This window comes from Magnolia sinica, chromosome 11 (genome assembly GCF_029962835.1).
Source record: "Magnolia sinica isolate HGM2019 chromosome 11, MsV1, whole genome shotgun sequence".
Classification (NCBI taxonomy): domain Eukaryota; kingdom Viridiplantae; phylum Streptophyta; class Magnoliopsida; order Magnoliales; family Magnoliaceae; genus Magnolia; species Magnolia sinica.
In genome coordinates, this window is record NC_080583.1 from 2,813,254 (window position 1) to 2,835,629 (window position 22,376).

General features: G+C 38.5%; 2 protein-coding genes across 2 annotated transcripts; one reads left to right on the forward strand and one right to left on the reverse strand.

Annotated features, from left to right (window-relative positions):
- The first annotated feature begins 896 nt into the window (after positions 1–896).
- Positions 897–8,472, forward strand: LOC131218568 (uncharacterized). Its single transcript, XM_058213180.1, has 11 exons — positions 897–1,284; positions 1,509–1,569; positions 1,995–2,078; positions 3,021–3,137; positions 3,923–4,366; positions 4,634–5,040; positions 5,761–5,860; positions 6,593–6,649; positions 6,929–7,015; positions 7,677–7,805; positions 8,027–8,472. The coding sequence occupies exons 1-11, from the start codon at positions 1,172–1,174 to the stop codon at positions 8,327–8,329; spliced, it is 1,902 nt and encodes a 633-aa protein (XP_058069163.1). The 5' UTR covers positions 897–1,171; the 3' UTR covers positions 8,330–8,472.
- Positions 8,473–16,423: 7,951 nt separating this feature from the next.
- LOC131219065 (uncharacterized) lies at positions 16,424–16,882 on the reverse strand. Its single transcript, XM_058214038.1, has one exon. The coding sequence runs from the start codon at positions 16,880–16,882 to the stop codon at positions 16,424–16,426; it is 459 nt and encodes a 152-aa protein (XP_058070021.1).
- Positions 16,883–22,376: the final 5,494 nt, after the last annotated feature.

The following is a 22,376-nucleotide window of genomic DNA, read 5'->3' on the forward strand; positions in this document are numbered from 1 at the left end:
GGACGAGTCTTAAATGCTTGCTTGCAACCTTACATAAGGTTCATTTGAAGAGATATGGAGGGGTATTTTCGGAATCCTAGATGTAAGTAAATGAACCCATTTCAGGGCTCGTGGGGCAGCAGTGCCACCAACTCCCAATTGCTTTTAGATGCAGAAGAGAATGTAGAGATTGGGTAATGATAGATACAAGCAGACACTATTTTCTTCCCTTTTTGTCCTTTCTAGTGTGGCTGGAAAATTTCTGTTTTGAACACTGACATTGACACATTTCTATTTTCTTTTCATGCAAAAAGCTTCCTGAAAATTGACTACTTTACAGAATATAATTAAAGGCAATGATCTGATGGTCAGATGACCTCCTTCCCATGTAGTTTTATAGCAAAGTAAATGATGTTTACACCCTTATTTTTGATGAAGTACACCTTGTTTTTGTACTTATGGTGTTCAAGTAGTACACTTCAGTAGTGCATGTCTTTGTATTTATGAAGTATAGGGGGGTGTGTGTGTCATTTGCAGGTATAAATAAACAACTACCAGCGTTCATATTCTGTTTGATTGGACAGTGGCCTTTTAGATCACATGATGGTTTAGTTGCTGAAATGAACAGAGAGATGGGATTTTAATGGGAATTAGAGGAATTTGAAGACCCATTCCGGAATTGAAGTTGTGGGTTTGGTTGGTTTTCTCATCAGGCCTCTAAGTGGTCTATTTCTGTTCTAGAAATGTTGGAAAGATTTTGGTTGCCGCAATGGAAGAAAAAGTAAAAAGATGTGAATTTTATGAGAATTAGAGGATTTTCGAGACCCATTTGGCCATTGAATTTGTGGGTGTGATTGGTTTTTTCAACATTTACATTTGAGTGGCTGATCTCTATATCTTTTCTGAAAACAGAAAAATATTGGATTTTGATTGGATTTTAGAAGAATTTTGAGACCCATTTGGCTATTGAATTTGTGGGTTTGGTTGGTTTTCTCAACAAACCATCTGAGTTACTGATCTTCTCTTCTAAAAACTGTTTTTCTTGTATTTTGTTCTGTTATTTCTTTAAGAGGAATTTCTGTATGGAAGGTGTCACTTGGGTGCACTTGTTTTCTGCTTCTTTCATCATTTACATTCTGTTTACTGATGAAAGCTTGCTAAAAATTTCAGTTGTTTCAGACAATTTGAAGCAATGGCACTTGAGATGAATTTTGAAAGTCAAATGCATGCAGTGAAATGCCAAGGTTCTTCTTTGGAATCATTGAGTTCCAAGGCAGTATGTTCAAGACATAAGCGCTCTAATAGGTAGATAAAATTCTATTGCAGATTTGTTTTTTCTGTAGTTCCAGTCCATCGTTTTAGTGTAATGTGAGGATTTCTCAAATGGGTTTTCAGAAAAAAAAAATGTAAATCAGAGCTTCTCCAGCTAAAATATGTGAAAGAATTTCGGATATTTGTTAAACAAGAGGATTGTTATGTTCAGTTATTTCTGTTCTCCTGAGTTTGCTGATTCTATTTTGTAATGACAGTTGTCCTGTTAAGAAAACCAGTGAAGTTAGTTCCATTCAAGATCTTCATCATCCGAAATTGGTAAGATTCCTTTTCTTTTTGATCTCTTCCTGCATCAGAACACTAGAATGCTAGAATGTTGTAGAATTTTTCCATACATCTACATTGTCGAAGTTTTCCCTTGTATTCTGTCAACTTTATCTTTACATCCAAAGATTGCAACTTCTTCTTTGCTTGATAATGGATTGAATAAAAAATGCTTTTTTTTTAACAATTTTATTGTCCCTGGAAATCTGTTTGGATTGAAAATTATTTATTTACTTTATTTAATCTGCGATTTGGTATTTATTGTTTAAACACAAGTTCATTAAAATGGTTTTATTATTATTATTATTTTTTTATTTTTTTTTGTAAGTAATCATATTAGATAGGGAAAATTTTGGTAGTTTAATTTGGATTTGTAGTCCTTCTCGATATCGGAATTTGAGATTTGATTTGATTGATAGGATATGCGGAAAGTGAGGGACTGTCCGGTCATCAAGAAGAAACAGTCCCCTACAACTGAGCTACAAAGTTCATTGAAGAGAGAGGTATGCAATCTGAATGCTCAAAGCTTAGAAGATCTAAGCCGATCCACTGTTCATCGTCAATTTTACACAAAGATGGCAACACATCCACTGTTCATGTGGTGTACATCCAAGCCACCCATCCTGACTCTGCAGATCGTGGGCACCATTTTGGATGGAGTATAGCCAGAAATAACACTGATCGGACAATCTTAACCATTTGATTTTCCGGTTGAATTTAGACCACTCACCATTTTCATTTTGATGTTCTGTCTGATGGCATTAATTCAGTATTTGGAACATCAGGATTGATTTATTTGTGAGAAAAACACACCGAATCTGCTCTATTGATAACTTGAGAGTAACAAAACCACATTTTGGAGTCCAGACCCTCAGCATGGACAATAAGGAAATCACAATTTGGTTATTTCCACTCCATTAGACTATCACTGCGATCCAATTTGTTAGTGCATCCAAACACACCCTTAATGATTCTCTGATAATTATTTCCTGTTCCAATTTCCTATGGCTGATCTATAATACATCAACAAAATTATAAGGTCTGAATTCTCCCTAAAGAGATGCAAACAAAGATGAGCTATGTTAACAACTAACAAACCATACGCAGTTGTGGCTGACACCGTTTCAATTCTATCAATGCTCTATATTGTATTGTATACACCCTCTTAAAGGAGAGGATCTGAGCTTAAACACAAACTCATCTCAGGATACCACAGCCTAGTGGCTATAGGGGTCACTGAAAATGAACTTAGAGAAGACATTTGAAGGGTTTGAGTAAAATGGTACTTCAGGCAAGTATGATTTTTCAATCAGCAGCCCTTTCTTATTATGTCTAAGAAGCACTTATCCTGATGACTTGAGCCTGGCCTAGTTTTGAATTGACATTGAACCATGCGTTGAACATGTTAGTTTGCTACTTTTCTTCATCATATTTTACTTTTGCAGATTCTACTGCTTGAAAGACATCTACAGGATCAGTTTTCTGTACGCCGGGCTCTAGAAAAGGCATTGGGACGAAGGTCTTCCTCCCATGATACTTCAAATGAGAATTCAATGCCCAAGGTAGCTCCTTCCTATCTCGCTTCCATGAAATGGACATTCTTCTTCTTGTTCCAGTGCTACATGTTCAAGTCGATATCTGTTTCATGCAGCTAACTTTCCCCAATTTGTAGACCATATTATTTATTTTGAAAATCCTGAATGTAATTGGTGAGATCGAAGAGTAAATACATATGTAATGCATTTAACTCCATCTCATGTTTTGAGCTGAAGTAATTTCCTTGTTATTGGGTCTCTATATGGTGGGCCTTTTCACACCAAGGAAATATTGCACTCATTCTTTGTTTTGATATTTGTAGAAATAGGGAGAAAAAGAGGAGAGAATATCTGATTTCTCGTCCTCTAGAATCCTTTTTCTATAATCTCCTGATTACAAAGATAATCTTCTGTTTAAAAAGAGATAATTACAAAAAACAAATCAAAATATCCAAAAGACACCTAAAAGATAACTAAAGAAGAATAGCCAAGAGATGTACATCAATATGGTGGTAAGAAGGAACCTACAAGACTCTGTACACCATTAGTATGGTGGTTAGCGTGCACACTCAGCTGTGTACTCTAACAATATTCGACTGTTTCAAGACTTGGTAGTTCCTTTGAAGGCATTCTATGAAACTGTGTGATTTAGACTTTCATTTTTCAGGTGCAACTCAGTTGCATTTATTTTAGTTAAAGATCATGAACTGTTCACACTCCTCAATATCTTGCTTTGTTGGTTGCAATTACCTTTCCGCTTTAGTAACATTTTCTAAGATAAATTGATTGCTAATACTTTTGTGTGGATTCAGCCTGCTAAGGAACTGATCAAGGAGATTGCTGTGTTAGAATTGGAAGTGGTCTATTTGGAACAGTATCTTTTGTCACTGTATCGGAGAGCTTTTGACCAACAAACGTCTTCCTTGTCACCATCTACTAATGATGAGGGACTAAGATCACCTCTGAAATCCAAGCCGAGGCTGTACCTAGAAGCTGGTGGACTTGATATCACATCAAAGAGAGAAAGTCACGGAGTTCGATTTGGTCGGTCATTGTTGCCTCAAATTCCTTTCACCAACTCAATGACAGAGTCTAATGCTATTGGTGGCATCAAGAAGCTAATGGATCCTAGAATTCAACGTAGCCAATCCTCACTAACACAGTGTTTGGCTTGCTCGACTAGAATCTCTCCTCCAATGAAAAATCTCACTAAAACGACACGTGGGTGTCATTCGCAGCCTTTATTATTGATGGAGGTAACTGATTCTTCTTTTAGTTATTTTTGTGACTGTCTGTTGGAGATTCGCTAAGCCTACATGAATCTCTTCACACACTTCTCTAAATGTTCACAAATGTACTAATCAGTGGACCATCCTGTTTTTTGGGGTAGTTTATCTGCACGGTGCATCCCACCTGATTCACAGCCAAGGTATCCGACACGCATGCACGCATGTGAGCTTATCAAAACTCCCCTCTTTAGATAGCGGCAAATGAATGACTCTTGAGAGTATTCCCTTTTACAGCAGGCAGAGAATGCTACACCAAATTTGACCAGCTTGGCGGAGCATCTTGGGGCACGTATTTCAGATCATGTTCCCGAGACACCCAATAGACTCTCTGAAGATGTGATTAGATGCATGGGAACCATATATTGCAAGCTTGCAGAAGCCCCTCTGGTGCATCATGGCCTCTTATCTTCTCCTACTTCATCTGTATCATCAACAAGCATGTTTTCTCCACGGGGTCAATCTCATATGTGGAGTCCCCACTGCAAGAAGGAATCTCTTTGTGACATAAGCTTAGAGAAATTTTTCCGAATAGAAAGCTCGCAAGAGTTCAGTGGTCCTTATAGCACAATGGTGGCAGTACCACGGATTTCTAGAGATCGGCGGAAACTAACAAATATCAAACACATGCTCGAAGATTATAGGTGAATCTTTGTTTCTGAGATTCGGCTTGGTGTGGTGATGAATTTGGTCCTTTTAGTGTAACATAGTCCTCAACTTGTGATGTATAGCTTGGTGTGGTGATGAATTTGGTCCTTTTGGTGCAAAATATTGTGAAAGAACATGATATTTAGTGAAACGTGAAACCAAATTACTGTTCATGATGTATCAGTGTTGCATAGACCCTTTTATCCCATCAATTTCATCGACCCAGATGTTATTTGTTCTTTGAATAACTCAATAATCTCATTGTTAATAATCAACAACATGTAATTTCCCAAAATACGTTGATAAGATACACTGAAATTGTGTTTGGATGCACTATTGAAGTGTATTGCAATAATCATGTTATTGCCATCCTTAGTATTGATATCAAGGTAGTAGCCTCCAAATTAGGATTGTGTTGCTACGAGGATAGAGCTGAAAGGAATGTAAATGCAATTTGAGGTCTTTCTCCTTGTCATGAGTACTAGGAAATGTCATTAGAATTTAGTCATTTATCTTGATTGAACTGAATGTTTGTAATTTAATTCAGTTGTGCATCCAAACATGGCCTGAAGTAGAGATCAGTTTCCTGAAAATGTAGGCCCATGCATTTTTCTCTTATCTTTTTTCCTGCAATGATGAGAGTAGAAATCATTTGAGCATCACATGATCAACTTCTGGAAATTAAATTTCACTAAGATTGCAAGGTTCGGTTGCAGGTTGTTAGTTCAACGGCTGGAAGATGTCGATCCTACGAAGATGAAGAATGAGGAGAAGCTTGCTTTCTGGGTTAACATACACAATGCATTGGTGATGCATGTAATGATTCTTTTTGGGTGTTAGAAAAGAGAAGTGATCACCTATGAAAGGCTGTAGGTAACTGAACCCATGACCATTTTATGTGCATTTTGCCCTTGAAAATATCCAATAATTTCAGGGGAAATGTGGAAACGAAGGTTCAGAAGGCACAAAAATGGGTTGTTGCCTACAACTGCTTGTAGGTTATTAGTTTTCGCTAAAAGAAAAGAAAAGAAAAGATTAAAAAAAAAAAACTCTTTGCTCACACAGTACCTTTCATTTTCCATATTTGGTCAATAACCACCCTGTGGTTAACATCGAGCCAATATTGGCTGTTGACTGAAAAAAAAAGACCTTTTTGGTTCTTGATTGGGAGGGGAAGGGTTTGGGAGGAGAGAAGAGGTTATGGTTAAGGTTGAAGTTTTGGGGATGCATAAGAGGGGCAATATTATCTTTTTTTAAAAAGATATTAGTAACCTAACCATGGCTGGTTTTTTCTGTCCAAAAAAATGATAATAAATAATAACAGTAGGGTGGTTTTTTTTTTTTTAAATCATATTTGGAAAATAAAAGGTGTTATTGGGAAAATGCATAAAGGGAGATTGTATAGTCTTTTGGCCAAAAGGGAGATTTATGTCGAAACCTCAAAAAAAAAGAAAAAAAAAGGGTTGATTTGGGTATATATTATCTTCTGTTTGCATTTTTCTTTTGCTTCGAAAAGATGGTGTCTCATTAGTCCATTATCTTTTGCAGGCGTATATAGAATATGGAATCCCACAAACTATAAGAAGAGGGTCATTACTCTCCAACGTGAGTATGGTCTCGTCGGTCGGTTTTCCTTTAGGAAGATAAAAAGTCCTTGGCCAATTTCTTAAACAGCAATGACTTAGACAAGGCATATATGTATGCCAATCCACAGTCTAAATCATGGGCTCCATTACTGATTTATCAAGTCTTATGGATAATCTTAACCACCCAAATTAGTGGCCATCAAATGTGCAGCTAAAAATAAAATGTCAGCAGTAGGACAAGCTGGATGGTGGATCAGTTGCCATCATTTCTTGATGTCTTAGCTATTGTATTCCGCAGGCTGCATATAATGTGGGAGGTCAGAGTATCAGTGCAGACACAATACAGAGTTCCATTCTAGGGTGCCGTACACATCGTCCTGGACAGGTCTGTATGCATTCCCTTTTGGGCTTTTCCTATAACTTGTGATTATGAATTAGAAAGATTACAAAAGGAATTTTTCATGCTTTGGTATTTGCTCCAGTATCATATTGCAGTCCAGAATCAGAAATCGAGTATTTTGGTGTAGGGTGCATTTGGTTGCACAAAAGATCATGAAATTTTATCCTATTTGGTGCAATCAAATGTACCATTAGCTATGAATTACTAGTGGAAGAAAAGCCTCAATTCAGAAATAGTCTTTTAATGTGCACAAGAAGAAAATCAGATGCCGAATGTCATTTTATTTCTTGGTTTCTTGTCCTGTCACTTCTTGGTTGATACATTCAGCTGTGTTTGGACACAGAAGTGAATTGAATTGCAAACATTCAGCTTAATCAAGAGTCAAGATGAAATGACGAAAATCAATGTTCTCAAGTATTTGTAATGGGGAAGTAGCCCACCAAAGTTCAATTATCCTTCTTTCATTGTCAATATTTGGAGCCCAGGCCCTTGATTTGAAGAATAACATAGGGAATTACAACTTCAGTCAGTCCCATTTTATTCGAGTAGCAATTGCAATTCAATTGTATATTGCATCCAAACCCGCCAACCTATACTGAAAATCCGTGTTCATATTGAGGTTGATGAAGCTCGTTTTGCTTTGCAGTGGCTTAGAACATTCTTCTACTCAAGGATAAAGTTCAAATCTGGAGATGAATGGCAAGCATATGCTATTGAGAGTTCAGAACCTCTTTTACATTTTGCACTTTGTGCAGGAAGCCATTCTGATCCTGCGGTACGCTTCTCAACATTCATGACTCAATTGTTTCATATTCATTTCCTTTGCAACTGCATGAATATTTCAAGCAACTTCATATTCTGTGGGAAACATGTCATACATGGCTCGGAAATCCCATACATTTTCCAGGTGGGCCACACTGGAGTGTACAAACATGCTTAGTAGAACACCAGTTCACTGTGTTTTACATTCAAATGTTGTATGATTCATTTCTTCAGGTTCGAGTATACACGGCGAAGAGAGTACTGCAAGAACTGGAAACTGCTAAAGATGAGTACATTCAAGCGAATGTCAGTATACAAAAGGAACAGAAGATCGTTCTGCCGAAGATTATAGAATCTTTTGCTAAGGATTCGAGTTTAAGTCTGACGAATGTGGTGGATATGGTCCAACACCAGCTGCCAAAGACTCCACAACAGGCCATGCAACAATGTCTGCAAGAGAAATACCACAAGAGCATCGAATGGGCGCCTCACAACTTTTCGTTCCGGTATCTGCTATCGAAAGAACTTGTGAAATGAGCATTCTCGAAGCGAGAAATGGCTGTGGTTGTATGAATGTGTGTGGGTTGTTTTGGTATTGGAGAGAGGCTGCTCACACATTGCATTCTGTAATGCTTGATTCAATTGTTATGCATGTAATATAGAATGTATCTTTGTTTATCTGTTATGGGTGTTCTTCAAATAATGAAAGGCTGACATGGGACCCACCATCGATGACCAGAACCATCTGTCCCTTCAATGTCCTTCTTCAAGATTCAGCTGCCTGCATCAGCTTCTTCTATTGCAGTATGGACCAGCCAAATCTTGATCTTATGAACATTTAGAGTTTCTAAAGTTTCCATTCCAGGCATGGAAGGTGCCATGATGTGTTCTGGACCGTTCATTAAGTAGGTCCAATAGCTAATGGTAGCCACAGACCAAAAACCAATGTTTGGACATGGGTGGCCAACAAATGGACACTAGAAGAGAAAATCAGCAACTTCATTTATTTGGGATAGAAGGCTATTTTAGTTGGTGGCCAGTCAATGGTGGAGCCCACCTGATGCATGGTGGGGATTATCATCCACATGTCAGGGTTAGGAAGGTGCTTATCGTTCAACGATCATATTCCTCGAACGATAAGCACCTTGAATTCACAAGGCTCTTTTGAATCCACAAGAAGTTTTTTGAATCCACCATAGAAGGAAAAACTTGAGAAATTTATTAAAAGTGATTCAAAATAAAAGAGTTGGCATACTTAAATAACCTTAAACATATCCTAAGATGTAATTAGAGAAGACCTAAATAAATAAAGGAAACAAAAACTGAAAAAACACGCAAATTCCTGCATTCCGTGGATCGATTGGTCAATCCATCGATAAGGAGGGCGCAAAAACATCCAAAGATTAAAACCAATAAAATCGAATTTGTTTTGATCGATCGATCAACCCGATCGGTCAATTGATCGAACTCAGTAAAAATTGTCCAGCAAAATTTTCATCTAAATCCGAATTTCGACCGATCAATCGAATTATGCTGAAACTTGCAGTCTATTTATAATAGGCACGTGCTTGGTCCACCGTCCTACATCAAACTTAAACCAAAGGGCCTGAAGTGGACTACCACATGATATATGATCGTGACCGGATGATCTTAACCATTCGATTTCACCTATTGAGCATTTAGTTCACATGTACCATTCATATCTTGCTACTGCTCCCATAGTTGTAGTGAACGCACACTGTAACTTAGTTGGGGCTGTTGGACCACATCTTCTCATCCAGCCCATCTCAAAACTGGCAATTGTTGGTCATTTGAGTTGAATTTGGATTGTGATTTTCTTTTCACCGTCCATTCACTGGCCATCAACTAGTTGGTAAAGATCTATACACCTGATCACAACCGTTCCGCACGCATCAACACATTCTAACACTGCAGGCACAGGCAACGCTGTCCATCAACTCAGCATGAGGAACAAGAAAGAATGGACTGCACAAGAAAAGGTAGACCACAGGTCCACATTGGTCCTACTGTCTGGCCCACTTGATGAGTCGACGTGTTCTATTTATGATGGACACCTCATCGACGGCATGTATCTACCACATGTGTGCCAGGCTGGTTCGACTGGTAGCAACAAAATCATATAGAGGTTTGTTAGAGAGTCAGAATCATAAGGAGGTTTGTTAAGAGTAGTCAAAATCATAAAGAGGTTTGTTGGAGAGTCAGAATCATAAGGAGGTTTGTTAAGAATAGTCAAAATCATAAAGAGGTTTGTTAGAGACTGGAGAAAATGCTACGGTGATTTATGGCACACGTACCCATGTAGCATAATGCGTGCAAGATCAGGGCCATCAATCAAGTTTAGCGCTCTAATGAGGCCTGCAGCCCTAACTCTGTGGGGCCACTGTGATATATGTATTATGTCTACTCTGTTCATCCATCTCACAAAATGGGATGCCATAAAATTAGGTCATTATATATATATATATATATATATATATATATATATATATATATATATATATATATAGGGCATGCTCACCTAGGCAGTTGTGTACCTTTGCATATGTGTCATGGGCGTCTAATCAGAATGGTCCATGTGATACGGCATACTCATGAAACCACAAGGGGCCAATTTTCACCATGATCTAAAACTCTGGTGGCCCATAGAAAAGAGAAATGAAAATCAAGGAAGGAAGCAGTTTTCTTTTTCCATGGCCCACCAATTTTTGGATCAAAGTATAAGTTGGGACTTGTGGGTTTCATGGGGTGCTGCATCACATGGACTGTTCAGATTTTGGAGTAACATCACGTGTGATGAGTTCTCAAAAAAGTTCGCATGAGTTCAGTACGCGCGCGCCCACACACACACACACACACACACACACACACACATATATATATATATATATATATATATATATATATATCTTAGTGAAGGTAGTTGTAATTAACCCTTAATAAAAAAATTGAAGATACAAAATAAAATAAATTATCCATCAATGACAAAATCCATCCACGATGATCTATATTACATGCTAGAAGATCTAGTCGTCATTCGGTTACTAAATTAGAATGTGATTATTGTGCCAATGCTCCGTGAAAATTACAAGCATACTTTTATAAAACAAGACATATGGCATAAGTGTGTGATCATTAAGTCCGTCCTCTTTTTAATCAATTTTAAAAGTTTCTTTTACCCACACACATGCAATCCCACACTCACACCGTTGTGGGATTTCACTACCCATAGGTATTGAACCCCAAACCTCGTGTTGAAACTCTTGAGAGTCTTGCCACCGAGTCAAGGCAAGGATAAGAACCCCATTAAGAGTCAGTCCTTGACTCCTTGTTCTATCTTTCATCATTTAAAGATGGTTGGGAGGAATTCATTAGCATTTTAAAATCTAAATTTTCAAAAGTTCTTTGAAATGCTTGTTAAGATTTCTACCTACTTTGCTCAAGTAATCTCTTCCCTTACACATGTTTGGATTCCATGAAAAAGAAAATAAATAAAGAAAAGTCGCTTTCATAAAAATATTATTTTAAAAAAATGGTTGAAATGAAATACTATTTTTACTGCATGTTTTCCACAAATTGGTGGTAGTTGCATTTATATTGTTAGAATAAGAGGTGACTTTTACTGCTCCTTGACTTTGATGAACACATATTCTCTTCTTAGGGAATCATATGAGCCAGATCATGTAGTCATGTATCATATTCAGTTTTTTACAAGTGGGGGTGAATCATCCAAACGGTTGATCTGGCAATCCATACTATAGATGGAACATCCTACTCGTCCAATCGTTTGCATCTACCGAACTGAAAATGGGTCATGCTTGAAAAGTCTTGAGGATCAGAAGATCCTAGCCATTCAATCATTAGCCTTTCTTCTTTTGAATTTGAACCATCGATCAGTTAGGATTGTTTAATGTGGGAAACTTTGGAGGAATGGTCCAATCCATTGTGAGCCATTAGATAAACAGTTGTGAAAACTAGGCATGATCATGGGCCCCACTCGATAGGTGATTGTATGCTATGACGTCATTAATTTTCTATGGCTCGAAAGTCATGCTTTGTGTAGACCGTTGTTTTCAATAATCTACCCACGACTCGGTCCTACTTTCTGTGAGATTTCTAGAACTTGTTTAAAAGAGTGATTGTATAATCCTTTTAGCAAAATAAAAAGAGGCCCGATGCGCTCCAAAGCTTTGTAGGTTAGGCTTTAACCTACGACCGCAATGTTTGGGGCCCACCGTGATGTGTGCATGACATCCAATCCGTACATCATGTGTTATCTCTCATGTTATCCTTGACTTCATGAAATTACCCGAATCAAAAACTCAGATGGGCCATACTGCAGGGAACTGGGATGTAGACACCCACAGTTAAAAATCTTCAAAATTGAGCGCGGGGATCACCTTGTTATTTTTATGTCATCCAATCCATTCAAAAGCTGTGGCCCGCTAGGATGAATGGGTATCCTGAAATTCAGTATATTAAAAGAATCATGTGCGTCACATGTATTTTTAGAGGCTTTCGTCAAAAAATTATTTTGTGTGGCCCATCTAAGTTTTGAATCTATCGATTTTTGTGGTCAAGGAGAACATGAGAGGATATCCACTGCGGACGGATTGGATGTGATGCAAAAATCATGGTAAATATCTACATCATGTTGTATTTAACATATAAAGCTTTGTGGTGGATCCGGGCTCAGATTTTTTTTTTTTTTAAAGAAACCAATTGGGGCTGCTCCTATCCCAAAAGGCACGGCCTAAACCAGCTCAAAATCCGGACCGAGCAACAGCAACTCAGGCACGTGGACAATACTTTATTTCTGTAAAGATGGTCAAAACCATTCAAAAAATCCACTTTAATCTAAACCATTAATCATTAATATGAATTTATCCCCTGCCGATCCAATGACTAGAATCGTTTTTGGGGCTCATAAATTGAACAACCATTCGTGGTGGAACCTAACTCTTGAATGGTTCCGATCATTTCGAAATGTGGCTCAACTATTTTATCAGACTACGGATTTACCTGTGTAGTCCTCGGACCACGGTACCAAGTCTTACCTCATCATGATTGAAAATAAGGAAGCGGATTGCGTACTGAGTAACTCAGTACGGTAAGCGTACTGAGTAAACTCCGTGGGCCCCTGTGTCATTCATGCATTATATCTACTCCGTCCATCTCTTTTAAAGCATAATTTTAGGCTCTCTTTTAAAAAAGAAGTATAACCAATCCTCAAATGGACCACACCACCAGAAACTGTGTGAATTGAACATCTACCATTGAAAATTTCTTGGGGACAACAGAGGTTTTAAATCAAGCTGTTATTTGTGTTTTTCCCTACATCCATGTTTTTCTGATCTTATGAACAGGTTGGATGACAAATAAACATCACCGGGGGCCTTAGAAAATTTTCAACGGTTGAAATCAATACTTCTACTTTTTCCAGTGGTATGGCCCACTTGAGCCTTTTATATGCATCAATTTTGGGTTGAACCCATAAAATGATCTGGAAAAACGAATGGACGGCGTGGATAAACCACACGCATTCTCGGTGGGCCCAACTGAGTTTACTCAGTACGATAAGAGCGTACTGAGTAACTCAGTACGCAATCCGATTTCTGAAAATAAATAATGAAAACGCTCGGTTACGACTTAGGACCGCTATTAGTGGTGGAGAAATGATACAGTAGGTCATGCCGTACCGTATACGGTAGACTATCAGTCAGCATGGAGGAAAGGCATATAAAGTTACATTTTAAATTCTTTTTATGTTTTCTTTTAAACTTGAAAGTGCTTTGAAGATGTCGCGAGGCATACTGTGATTTGTGACCTACCTATTATGGTAGGGCATGACTTACTCAATTATTTCCTTGGCAGTTATACCGGAACATTATGGGGCCAACTTATATTAGGGCGTGATAAAAAAAAAGAATCAGATCTAAAGCTCTGGTGAATCACACCACATGAGTTCTTATGAATTAAACGCCCACAGTTAAAATGTTCCTACGGCTTAATGTTTATTTTTCATCTAATCTGTTTACCTTAGTTGAAGGGGAAGTACAAAATTCAGCTTGATTTAGAACTTTTATGGGTCAAGAGGAGTTTTCAAAAATCTCATTTTTTTCTGTTATTATTTATTTGAGCTTTAGATCTGCCTTGTTTTTTGAATTATATGATAAGATGATATGAAAAAGTGGATGAACCATGTGGATGTTTTTTTTTATTTTTTATTAGCTTGTTAGTACACACATGGTCAGTTCAGACTTCACTGTTAGCCACCCCCGGGAGGGAATTGATACCAAGACCTCAGTGTTGTACCAAAACCTTAGTGTTGAAACGTTGTATCTTTCACTCAGTCCACCGCTTGAGCTATGAAAAAAATAGATGATTCACATGGATAAATTGCAAATTCAATAAAGCAAGGCCTCTTGTTTGGTACACATCATTTTAGTTAACAGTAAATATGTATTAAAGATCTTTAATTTCTAATACATAATCACTATAACAACGGTTAATTCGAATGACATAAACTCATTTTTAAATGTCTATTAAATACCAAAGTGCTAAATTATTTTCATTGGAGAGTTTTATTATATGTCTCCTCCAAAGCAAGGCATATTTTGTAGATGGTTTAAATCACTGAACATGACCCGGATTCAACGGCTGGAGTATATTATATTGTAATATGTCCATATGTATTCTAGGAAACGTCACAAAAGAAAATCAAGATATTAGCCATGTCCCTTTCCTAAAACATCCTTTTTATGTGGGCCGCACCGCTGCTACTTCCAAATCGTCGGTGTTTTCCAGGCAGTTTCCGTTGCGTTTACTCATTCATCTTTCCTATTTTTTAATATTTTAAATTACAAAAAAAAAAGGCTTTTAAAATATTGTACTTAGTGACATTAGAACTAGAACAAGGTCTGATGGAAACATCCGGACTTCGTTGCTATCTAGAAATTGGAATAAAAAAGATATTCCCACATTCCAACAATGGGTGTGATGGTGGATCCACAGGCACTCAAAGTTATACACGTGGCATACACTTGCTTAAATCAAACCGTCCAAACTGCAGGAACCAATGTTCATACCAAATCATATTCTTTGGTCCTGATTATTGAATGGGAAATGATCACTTGTGTTTGATTCTATGTTAATTACCATATGTTAGACTCTGTGGGGGTTGGCTGATGTGAGAGTGCCATCCAACCCGTCTATTAGATGTGACCCCAATTTTAGGTCTAGATTACCAAAATCTGGCCATGAAAATTAGGGACAATGGGGGAGGGGAGTTATCAGCATACAAGCTTTCAGATCGAATGTGGGATTTGATGTGTTCTTTTTATGTCATCTTACCCATTAATCATGTGCTGGCTATCAGAAAGAAGGGACACACTAAAATTCAAGCCATTCCAAAATTTAAGTGGGTCACAGCAAGTTAATATAAATTATCAAAGGATGAGTGTACATTTCTCCCTGTGATGTGTTCCACTAGTGATATTTATAGGGTTGATTCTAGCCATGTTTGATGTCAATGAGAAATCTCATCAGATGTGCAGCTTGGATTCTACATAAACAACATCGGTTGTCCCACACAGGTCGAACATATGGTAGTTACCATACATTCGAATGCACGGGATCAATCCAAGGGGACTTGTTTGATGAATTAGGACCGTTGGATATTTTTCATGTAAACCATCCAACAGTTGTCCACGGTATGGCTAGTCAGGCAATCAAACTAGTGTACATTTTGTTCTATGACCTAAAATTTAGACGGTTGTGATTTGGTTTATGCTGACTAAATGATCACTTAAACATATTCATAGGCTGCAATTGTGCATGATTCCAAGCCCTGCAACGGGTGGGCCCCACCACGTAAATCACCCGGTGCTGGAATTGGATCAACCTGTTCGTAAGGTCATGAAATAAAAAATGAGGCAGATCCAAAGTTCAAGTGGTGGGGCCCACCCTTATGAACAGGTTGGATGACAAATAAACATCACGGTGGGTCCTAGAATAGGCTCAACGGTTGACATTATTATCCCCAATGTTTTATGTGATGTGGTCCACTTGGGCTTTGGATATGATTCAATTTTATCTTTGCATATTAAAATGAGCTGGTAAAATGGATGGACGGCACGGATAAAACACAGACATCATGGTGGGCCCACAGAGCTTTGACATCAGCGAGCAGGATGGTGTACGGGTCAACCAAAGTGCGTCACATAGAAAAAGATGTCTCATTTGAAGTCAGAATTTTCTTTGGACAATTAAAAAAGAGATTGTGATTTATATCTGACAATTGGAGGCCATAGTTTCCGGTAATCAAGATCGTTGCAACCAACGGTGGAGGGATCCTTCGTTAAAAATCTTTTTGAAATATTAATTTCTACCATTGATTTGCAGCCTACATATACATACTTAAAAAGGAATACACAGGAACCGTCCGTATTCAAGTAAAATTCGTCAGAATACCGATCGTCGGGGATCATCAAAATCTGGATATTTGGGCCTGCTCCCTTAACGTGGGACTCAACAGCCATAGAGTGCTCATTTTAAGCCCTCTACCCACTATGCGCAAGTTAGCAAATGGTTCCACGGACGCGGCTCCAGGCGTCAATACTCAATCCCGTGATTGTCACCACCTTTGTAAGAGTCCGGAATCTTAGACCCTTGCCGAGATCGCGCCGGAATCCTGACACTATGGCAGCCGGTAAACGACGGATCGTTTTCCGGCGGTTGCCGTCCTTGCTTCTTTCTGAGAGCCACGCTGGCCTTGATGGCTAGCTCGCACAAGTCGTGGAGGGAGAGGGCATTTTGGGAAGTTTCGAGGGGCATGAGGAAGTAGATCTGGCCTGGCTGCAGCACCTCGTCCTCCCCCATGTGCGGCATGTGCGAGTCGACGTCCATGAACTCGGAGCTGCAGAGGAAACAGCTCGGATTCTTGGCGATGACGTTGCCGGCCTTGATTGGCTGCCTGAATTCTTGGAGCCTCCCATCCACATGAATCACCTTCGCCGCGTCGGGACGGATTATCGCGCGCACCGCCGTTTGAGGGGTCGCGCAGTTTCCCATGAGAGAGAGAGAGAGACTACAAGGTGTTTGTAGAAGAGAGAGAGAGAGAGAGAGAGAGGCTGTTTGTAGAAACGACTGAGAGAGAGGAATACAAGGTTTTGGGTTTTTGTAGAAATGTGAGAGGGAGGGATTCCTGCTTTTGCGTCAGCGGCGGTTCTTGTGCGACGGGTTTTCTTAATGGAGCTCCGAGTTCGTTTTGCGTCTGTTGCGACTAAATTCCAGAATTTATCGCGGTCCACTGGGGCCTACTTACTCACTGTTTGGATGATCTGAGCCTTCCATGCTATTTTAGCATGTGGGCCTACTATTTGGGTAACTCATGTGACACGGATTAAGTACTACACCACCAGGATCAAGCTAGAGGCTGACGGTCCTGGTAGGAGCTTTGCGTCGCTCAAGATGATGTATGTGTTTTATCCACACTGTTCATATATTTTTACAGATCATATTAAATGATGGGCTCAAAAATGAGGCAGATGGACCACACCGCAGGAAACAATGGGGATTGAATGTGTACCGTTGAAAACCTCTTCGGGCCACAGAAGTTTTGGATCAAACTGATATTTATGTTTTACCTTCGTCCAGGTGTATGTGACCTTATGAACAGGTTGGATGGCATATAAACATCTCGGTGGGGGTAGGAAGGTTTCGATGATGGGCGTCGTTGTCACCACTGCTTCAGTGGTGTGTTCCACTTGAACATTCAATCTGACTCGTTTTTGTATTCCAAACTAAAATGGTATTTCTAAATATATGAACGGTTTGGATTGAAAAAAATAATTCTGTGGGCTCCACAAAGCCCCTGACACGACTGTCCGTCTCTAGCTAGGTACTGATGGCGTGGTACCCAATCCGCGTCCCAACCCATGTCCGTCAAAGTAAAAAAGTTCTGAAAAACTAAAAAGGAGCATATTAGGTGTCACCCGGGTAACACTGAGTGGGTGAAACCCTTACCGTGTGGGCCCCACCTTGATGAATATGTTGTATATCCACACCGTCCGTATGTTCTTCAGCTCATTTTCGGGCGTTATCCGAAAACTTAAGCAGATCCAAATCTCTGTTGGATCACACCACAAGAAAAAGTGGTGAACGACCATAAATTATTTTTTATAGGCTACAAAAATTTAGGATCTAGATTCTTTGTAATTTCCCATCATCCTGATCTATTTGACCTTATCAATGGGTTAAATCGAAAATAAACATCATGGATCTGCTTAAAGTGAGCCGTACGTAGTTTTTTTATGGTGTGCGTTTAATAGTCACTGTTCCTGTGGTATGATCCACCTGAGATTTGAATCTGTTTAATTTTTGGGCCACGTCCTAAAATGGGCTGAAAAAACAGATGTGCAGCGTGGATATACAACACGTCATTAAGGTGGGCCCACAGTAAGGGCCGGGTAACACCTAATCTACTCCCAAAAACTAATGGGGTTCAAATGGATTATCCACCGCGTAGGGAACCGTACACATCCACGTTGGACGCATGCACGTGTCATTATGTGAAGCGTGTGTGAGATCTGAGCTTTCCATTGGGTGAACTGGATCGTTTAGATTTCTTGCATAAAAGTTAGACCATTTCACACCTAAGTTGAGCTTACGTTCATTTAAAAAAAGTCCAGAAATGGTAGCTTTATGATGCCAAAATGTGATAATTATAACTTTAAGTGCTTTTTTATAAAGTGAATTTGACTTTCAACTTTCGATTTATAATTCTTTTTTAAACAAACACATTTGAATGATAACAATGAATTTTTAATTTACATTTCATGAGAAATTAGAAACCAAACCAAGCCCAAAGAATAATTATGAAATAGAGATAAAATCTTTTATATATAATTATTATTGTTGATGCAAAAAATTGGTTCACCCTTTTTCGACATCTGAGTACCTACACAGGAAGAAGACAAAGGAAACCGTGGCTAGAGCAGGAGACCCTCTGATGCCAAAGTCAAGCCAAGATTCTGGGTCTTGTACTATTGAGGGGTTTTGGGTGAGAGATTTTGCATACCTTTCACTATTAGAGACGCTCTCATTTATAGGAGAGAGGGAGGATCTCATAGTATGGAAATTCTTTCCTGATATCTTGGAGATATGCTATGATCCAGGATCTTCCTGAGATTGCAGGATCCCGCAGTTGTCAGGATTTAATATTATCTTCTGGAGATCTTGGAAGAGATTTTTGAGACTTAGGAAGATCCTTCGGATCCGTAGCTCTGCTTTAGGTCGGATCCTGAGGCAGGTGCTGAGTTGGGAATGAATGACATTGACCTGATCGATGGATCTGCATTCACCATTTTTGACTGTTAGATGAGCTAGAAGGTTCGTGTTCCCTTCATCTGGGTGTTGAGCCATTTTGACCTTGCCAGGGGTGTTGTTTAGTTTATGACAATCTATGACCGAGCTATGACTGGTCTGTGATCGTCCTGTAACTGATATATGATCGATCTGTGACTGATTTATAATCGAGCTACTGCCGGTCTGTGATCGTCCTGTCACCGATCTATAGTCAATTTATGACCGATCTATGACTGAACTATGGCCAATTTGTAATCGGTCTGCGACCGAGCTATGGTTGATCCATAATCGACATGTGCCTGGTTTATAAGCGACCCATAATTGTCCTTTAGCCGACATATGAATTAGGTTGGTCTCTCAACCACTTGTGTGAGCTTAGAAGCTCTTCGAGTGTCCTTGCATTTGCATTATCCTTCTTGAAGGTCAACCTGCTTTTGGACGTAGAAACTTTACCAGGCTCGGGTTTCACCGGCTCAGGCCAGTTCAGTTGATTTGGTCCATTTCATGAGCCGACTTATAGACTTGTAGATTTTTCCCCAACAACTATTAACTAAAATAGATAAATTCATTTTTAGGTGTAAGCCAAACAAGGCCTAATTGTTTTTTCTAACCTCATGGGAAGCTAAAATTTCACATGGGTGATTTATATCTGCAAGGCCACTAAGTGGGGTCTATGGTTTGTGAATCTCCATAGTTGCCTGCTGAGACTTAGTTTGCTGTCTTTTTAAATTGGATATGGGCTTATGTTGTATTTCATTTCTTGACTTTCTATTTGCTGCCCAAAAAATATGATGGTCAAGATTGTCTTGTCATGGTAATTTATGGAAAATACTCCATTGAAAATGGCACCGCTGTGGATTAATTATCAACCATTGACCCTTGTAAGAATTGAAAACATCATACAAAGGGTGTCAATGATATTGGGAGTTGTGGAAGCAAATTCCAAATTCAAATTAAATATGTGAAAGATAAACACAATAAAGCATACACAAGAGCTGTTAAAGTTTAGTTTCCGGTGTCTATTCGCCGTAATCCGAATCTAGTGCTAATAGCCTCCATAGTAGTCCAATTATAAGTCCTAATTTACGCAAGTTTTGAAATTGAAATTTCACAAGGAGGATTTAAGAAAAACTATAAAACCAAATATAAATTAAGGAACTTCGTAGGTGTCACATGTTAAACAATACTTTAAGATACAATATTAATAAAAAAATACAAAATATCTCAAAATATAAATAATATGTGCTCTAGTATTGCCAACCGTTGCCATCTAATGTAACTTACATGAAAAACTCTTTTTTAGTTGTTGAGTAGTTTACTTGGACGGAGTTTAGAGTTCTACTCGCATAGTGAATAACGTAGGGCCGTTTATCTTTCCTTTGGCCCAAAACAGCCCCTATAGCATAATCACTTGCATCACACATTAGTTCAAAAGGAAGTGTCTAATCTGGTGGACGTATGATAGGTGCAGTGGTAATGGATGATTTAATTTTATTAAAGGCACTTGCACACTCATCTGTCCACTTAAATGGAACATCCTTTTGAAGAAGATTAGTCAAGGGTCTAGTAATGACACTAAAGTCCTTGATGAATTTTCTATAAAAACCAGAATGCCCTATAAGTGATCTAATATTTCTAACAGTTCGAGGGATAGGTAGATTAGTTATAATGTCGAGTTTTGAGCGATTTACCTCGATTCCATTTTTAGAGATAACATGGCCTAAAACAATTTCCTTTTGAACCATGAAATAAGATTTCTCCCAATTTAAGACAATGTGTTTCTCTTCACACCTAGACAAGATAAGAGATAAATTGTTGAGGCATTCTTCAAAACTACGCGCAAATACAGAGAACTCGTTCATGAAAACCTCAAGAAACTTCCCAACCATATTTGAAAAAAATACTTGACATACACTGTTAGAAAGTTACTGGGGCGTTATACAATCCAAATGGCATCCGTTTGAAAGCAAACGTGTCAAATGGATAAGTGAACGTGGTTTTCTCTTAGTCTTCCAGGGTTATCTCTATTTGGTTATATATAGAATATATATCAAGAAAACTATAGGAGTGACCTACTACCCTCTCTAAAACTTGATCAATGAATGGTAGAGGGAAATGGTCCTTCTTTGTGACTTGGTTCAATTTTCTATAGTCAATGCAAACACGCCAACCAGTAGTGACACGTGTTGGTATGAGTTCATTATTAGAATTTTGTACAATAGTTATTCCAAATTTCTTTGGGACTACTTGAGTTGGACTCACCTAAACACTATCGAATATTGGGTAGATAATTCCCACATCCAATAATTTGATCACTTTATTTTTTACAACTTCCATCATGTTTAGATTGAGACGCCTTTGAGGTTGTCTAATTAGTTTAGCGTCCTCATCGAGGTAGATCCGATGGGTGCATATGGAAGGGCTTATACCTTGATGTCAGAAATGGTCCAGCCCAAGGCTCCTTTATGGTCCCTTAGAACTTTCAATAATTTAATCTCTTGATCCTTCTCTAAAAACGAAGAGATCACCACATGATAATTTTTATTTTCACCTAAGTATACATACTTAAGCTTATTTAGTAGTGGTTTTAAATTAAGCTTTGGAACATTGGTTGGTGATTGTAGAGATTGCGAGTTCTTGATAGATAGGATTTAAGTGCGCGGTCTCCATTGGTACATACCAATGTCTTCGGTGGTAGTGCTTTCATTATCATCACAAATTTCAGTAAACACTTTTTCTAAATCAGAACTTTTCAAGTCTCCAAGACTTGAATCAATTCCTCAGTCAGACTAGGTTCCAATTCCTCTTCTTCTATCAAGCAGTCCATGAAATTTAGCTCATGGATCTCATTATTATCAATGGACTGCTTACATATATTGAAAATATTTAGCTCTAGAGTCATGTTACCAAAAGACAAATTCATCATTCCATTCATGCAATTTATGATTGCATTTGAAGTTGTTAGGAATGGGGGCCTAAAATGATAGGAACTTGAGCGTTAGCATTTACACATGGTTCAGTGTCTAGTACAATAAAATCCATGGAGAAGTAGAATTTCTCCACTTGGACTAGCACGTCCTCTAAAATTTTTCTTGGTACCTTAATAGAGCGGTCAGCGAGTTAGAGTATAATCGTGGTTGGTTTAAGCTTGCTTAACCCCATTTGTTTGTAAACTGAATAAGGTACTAAGTTGACACTT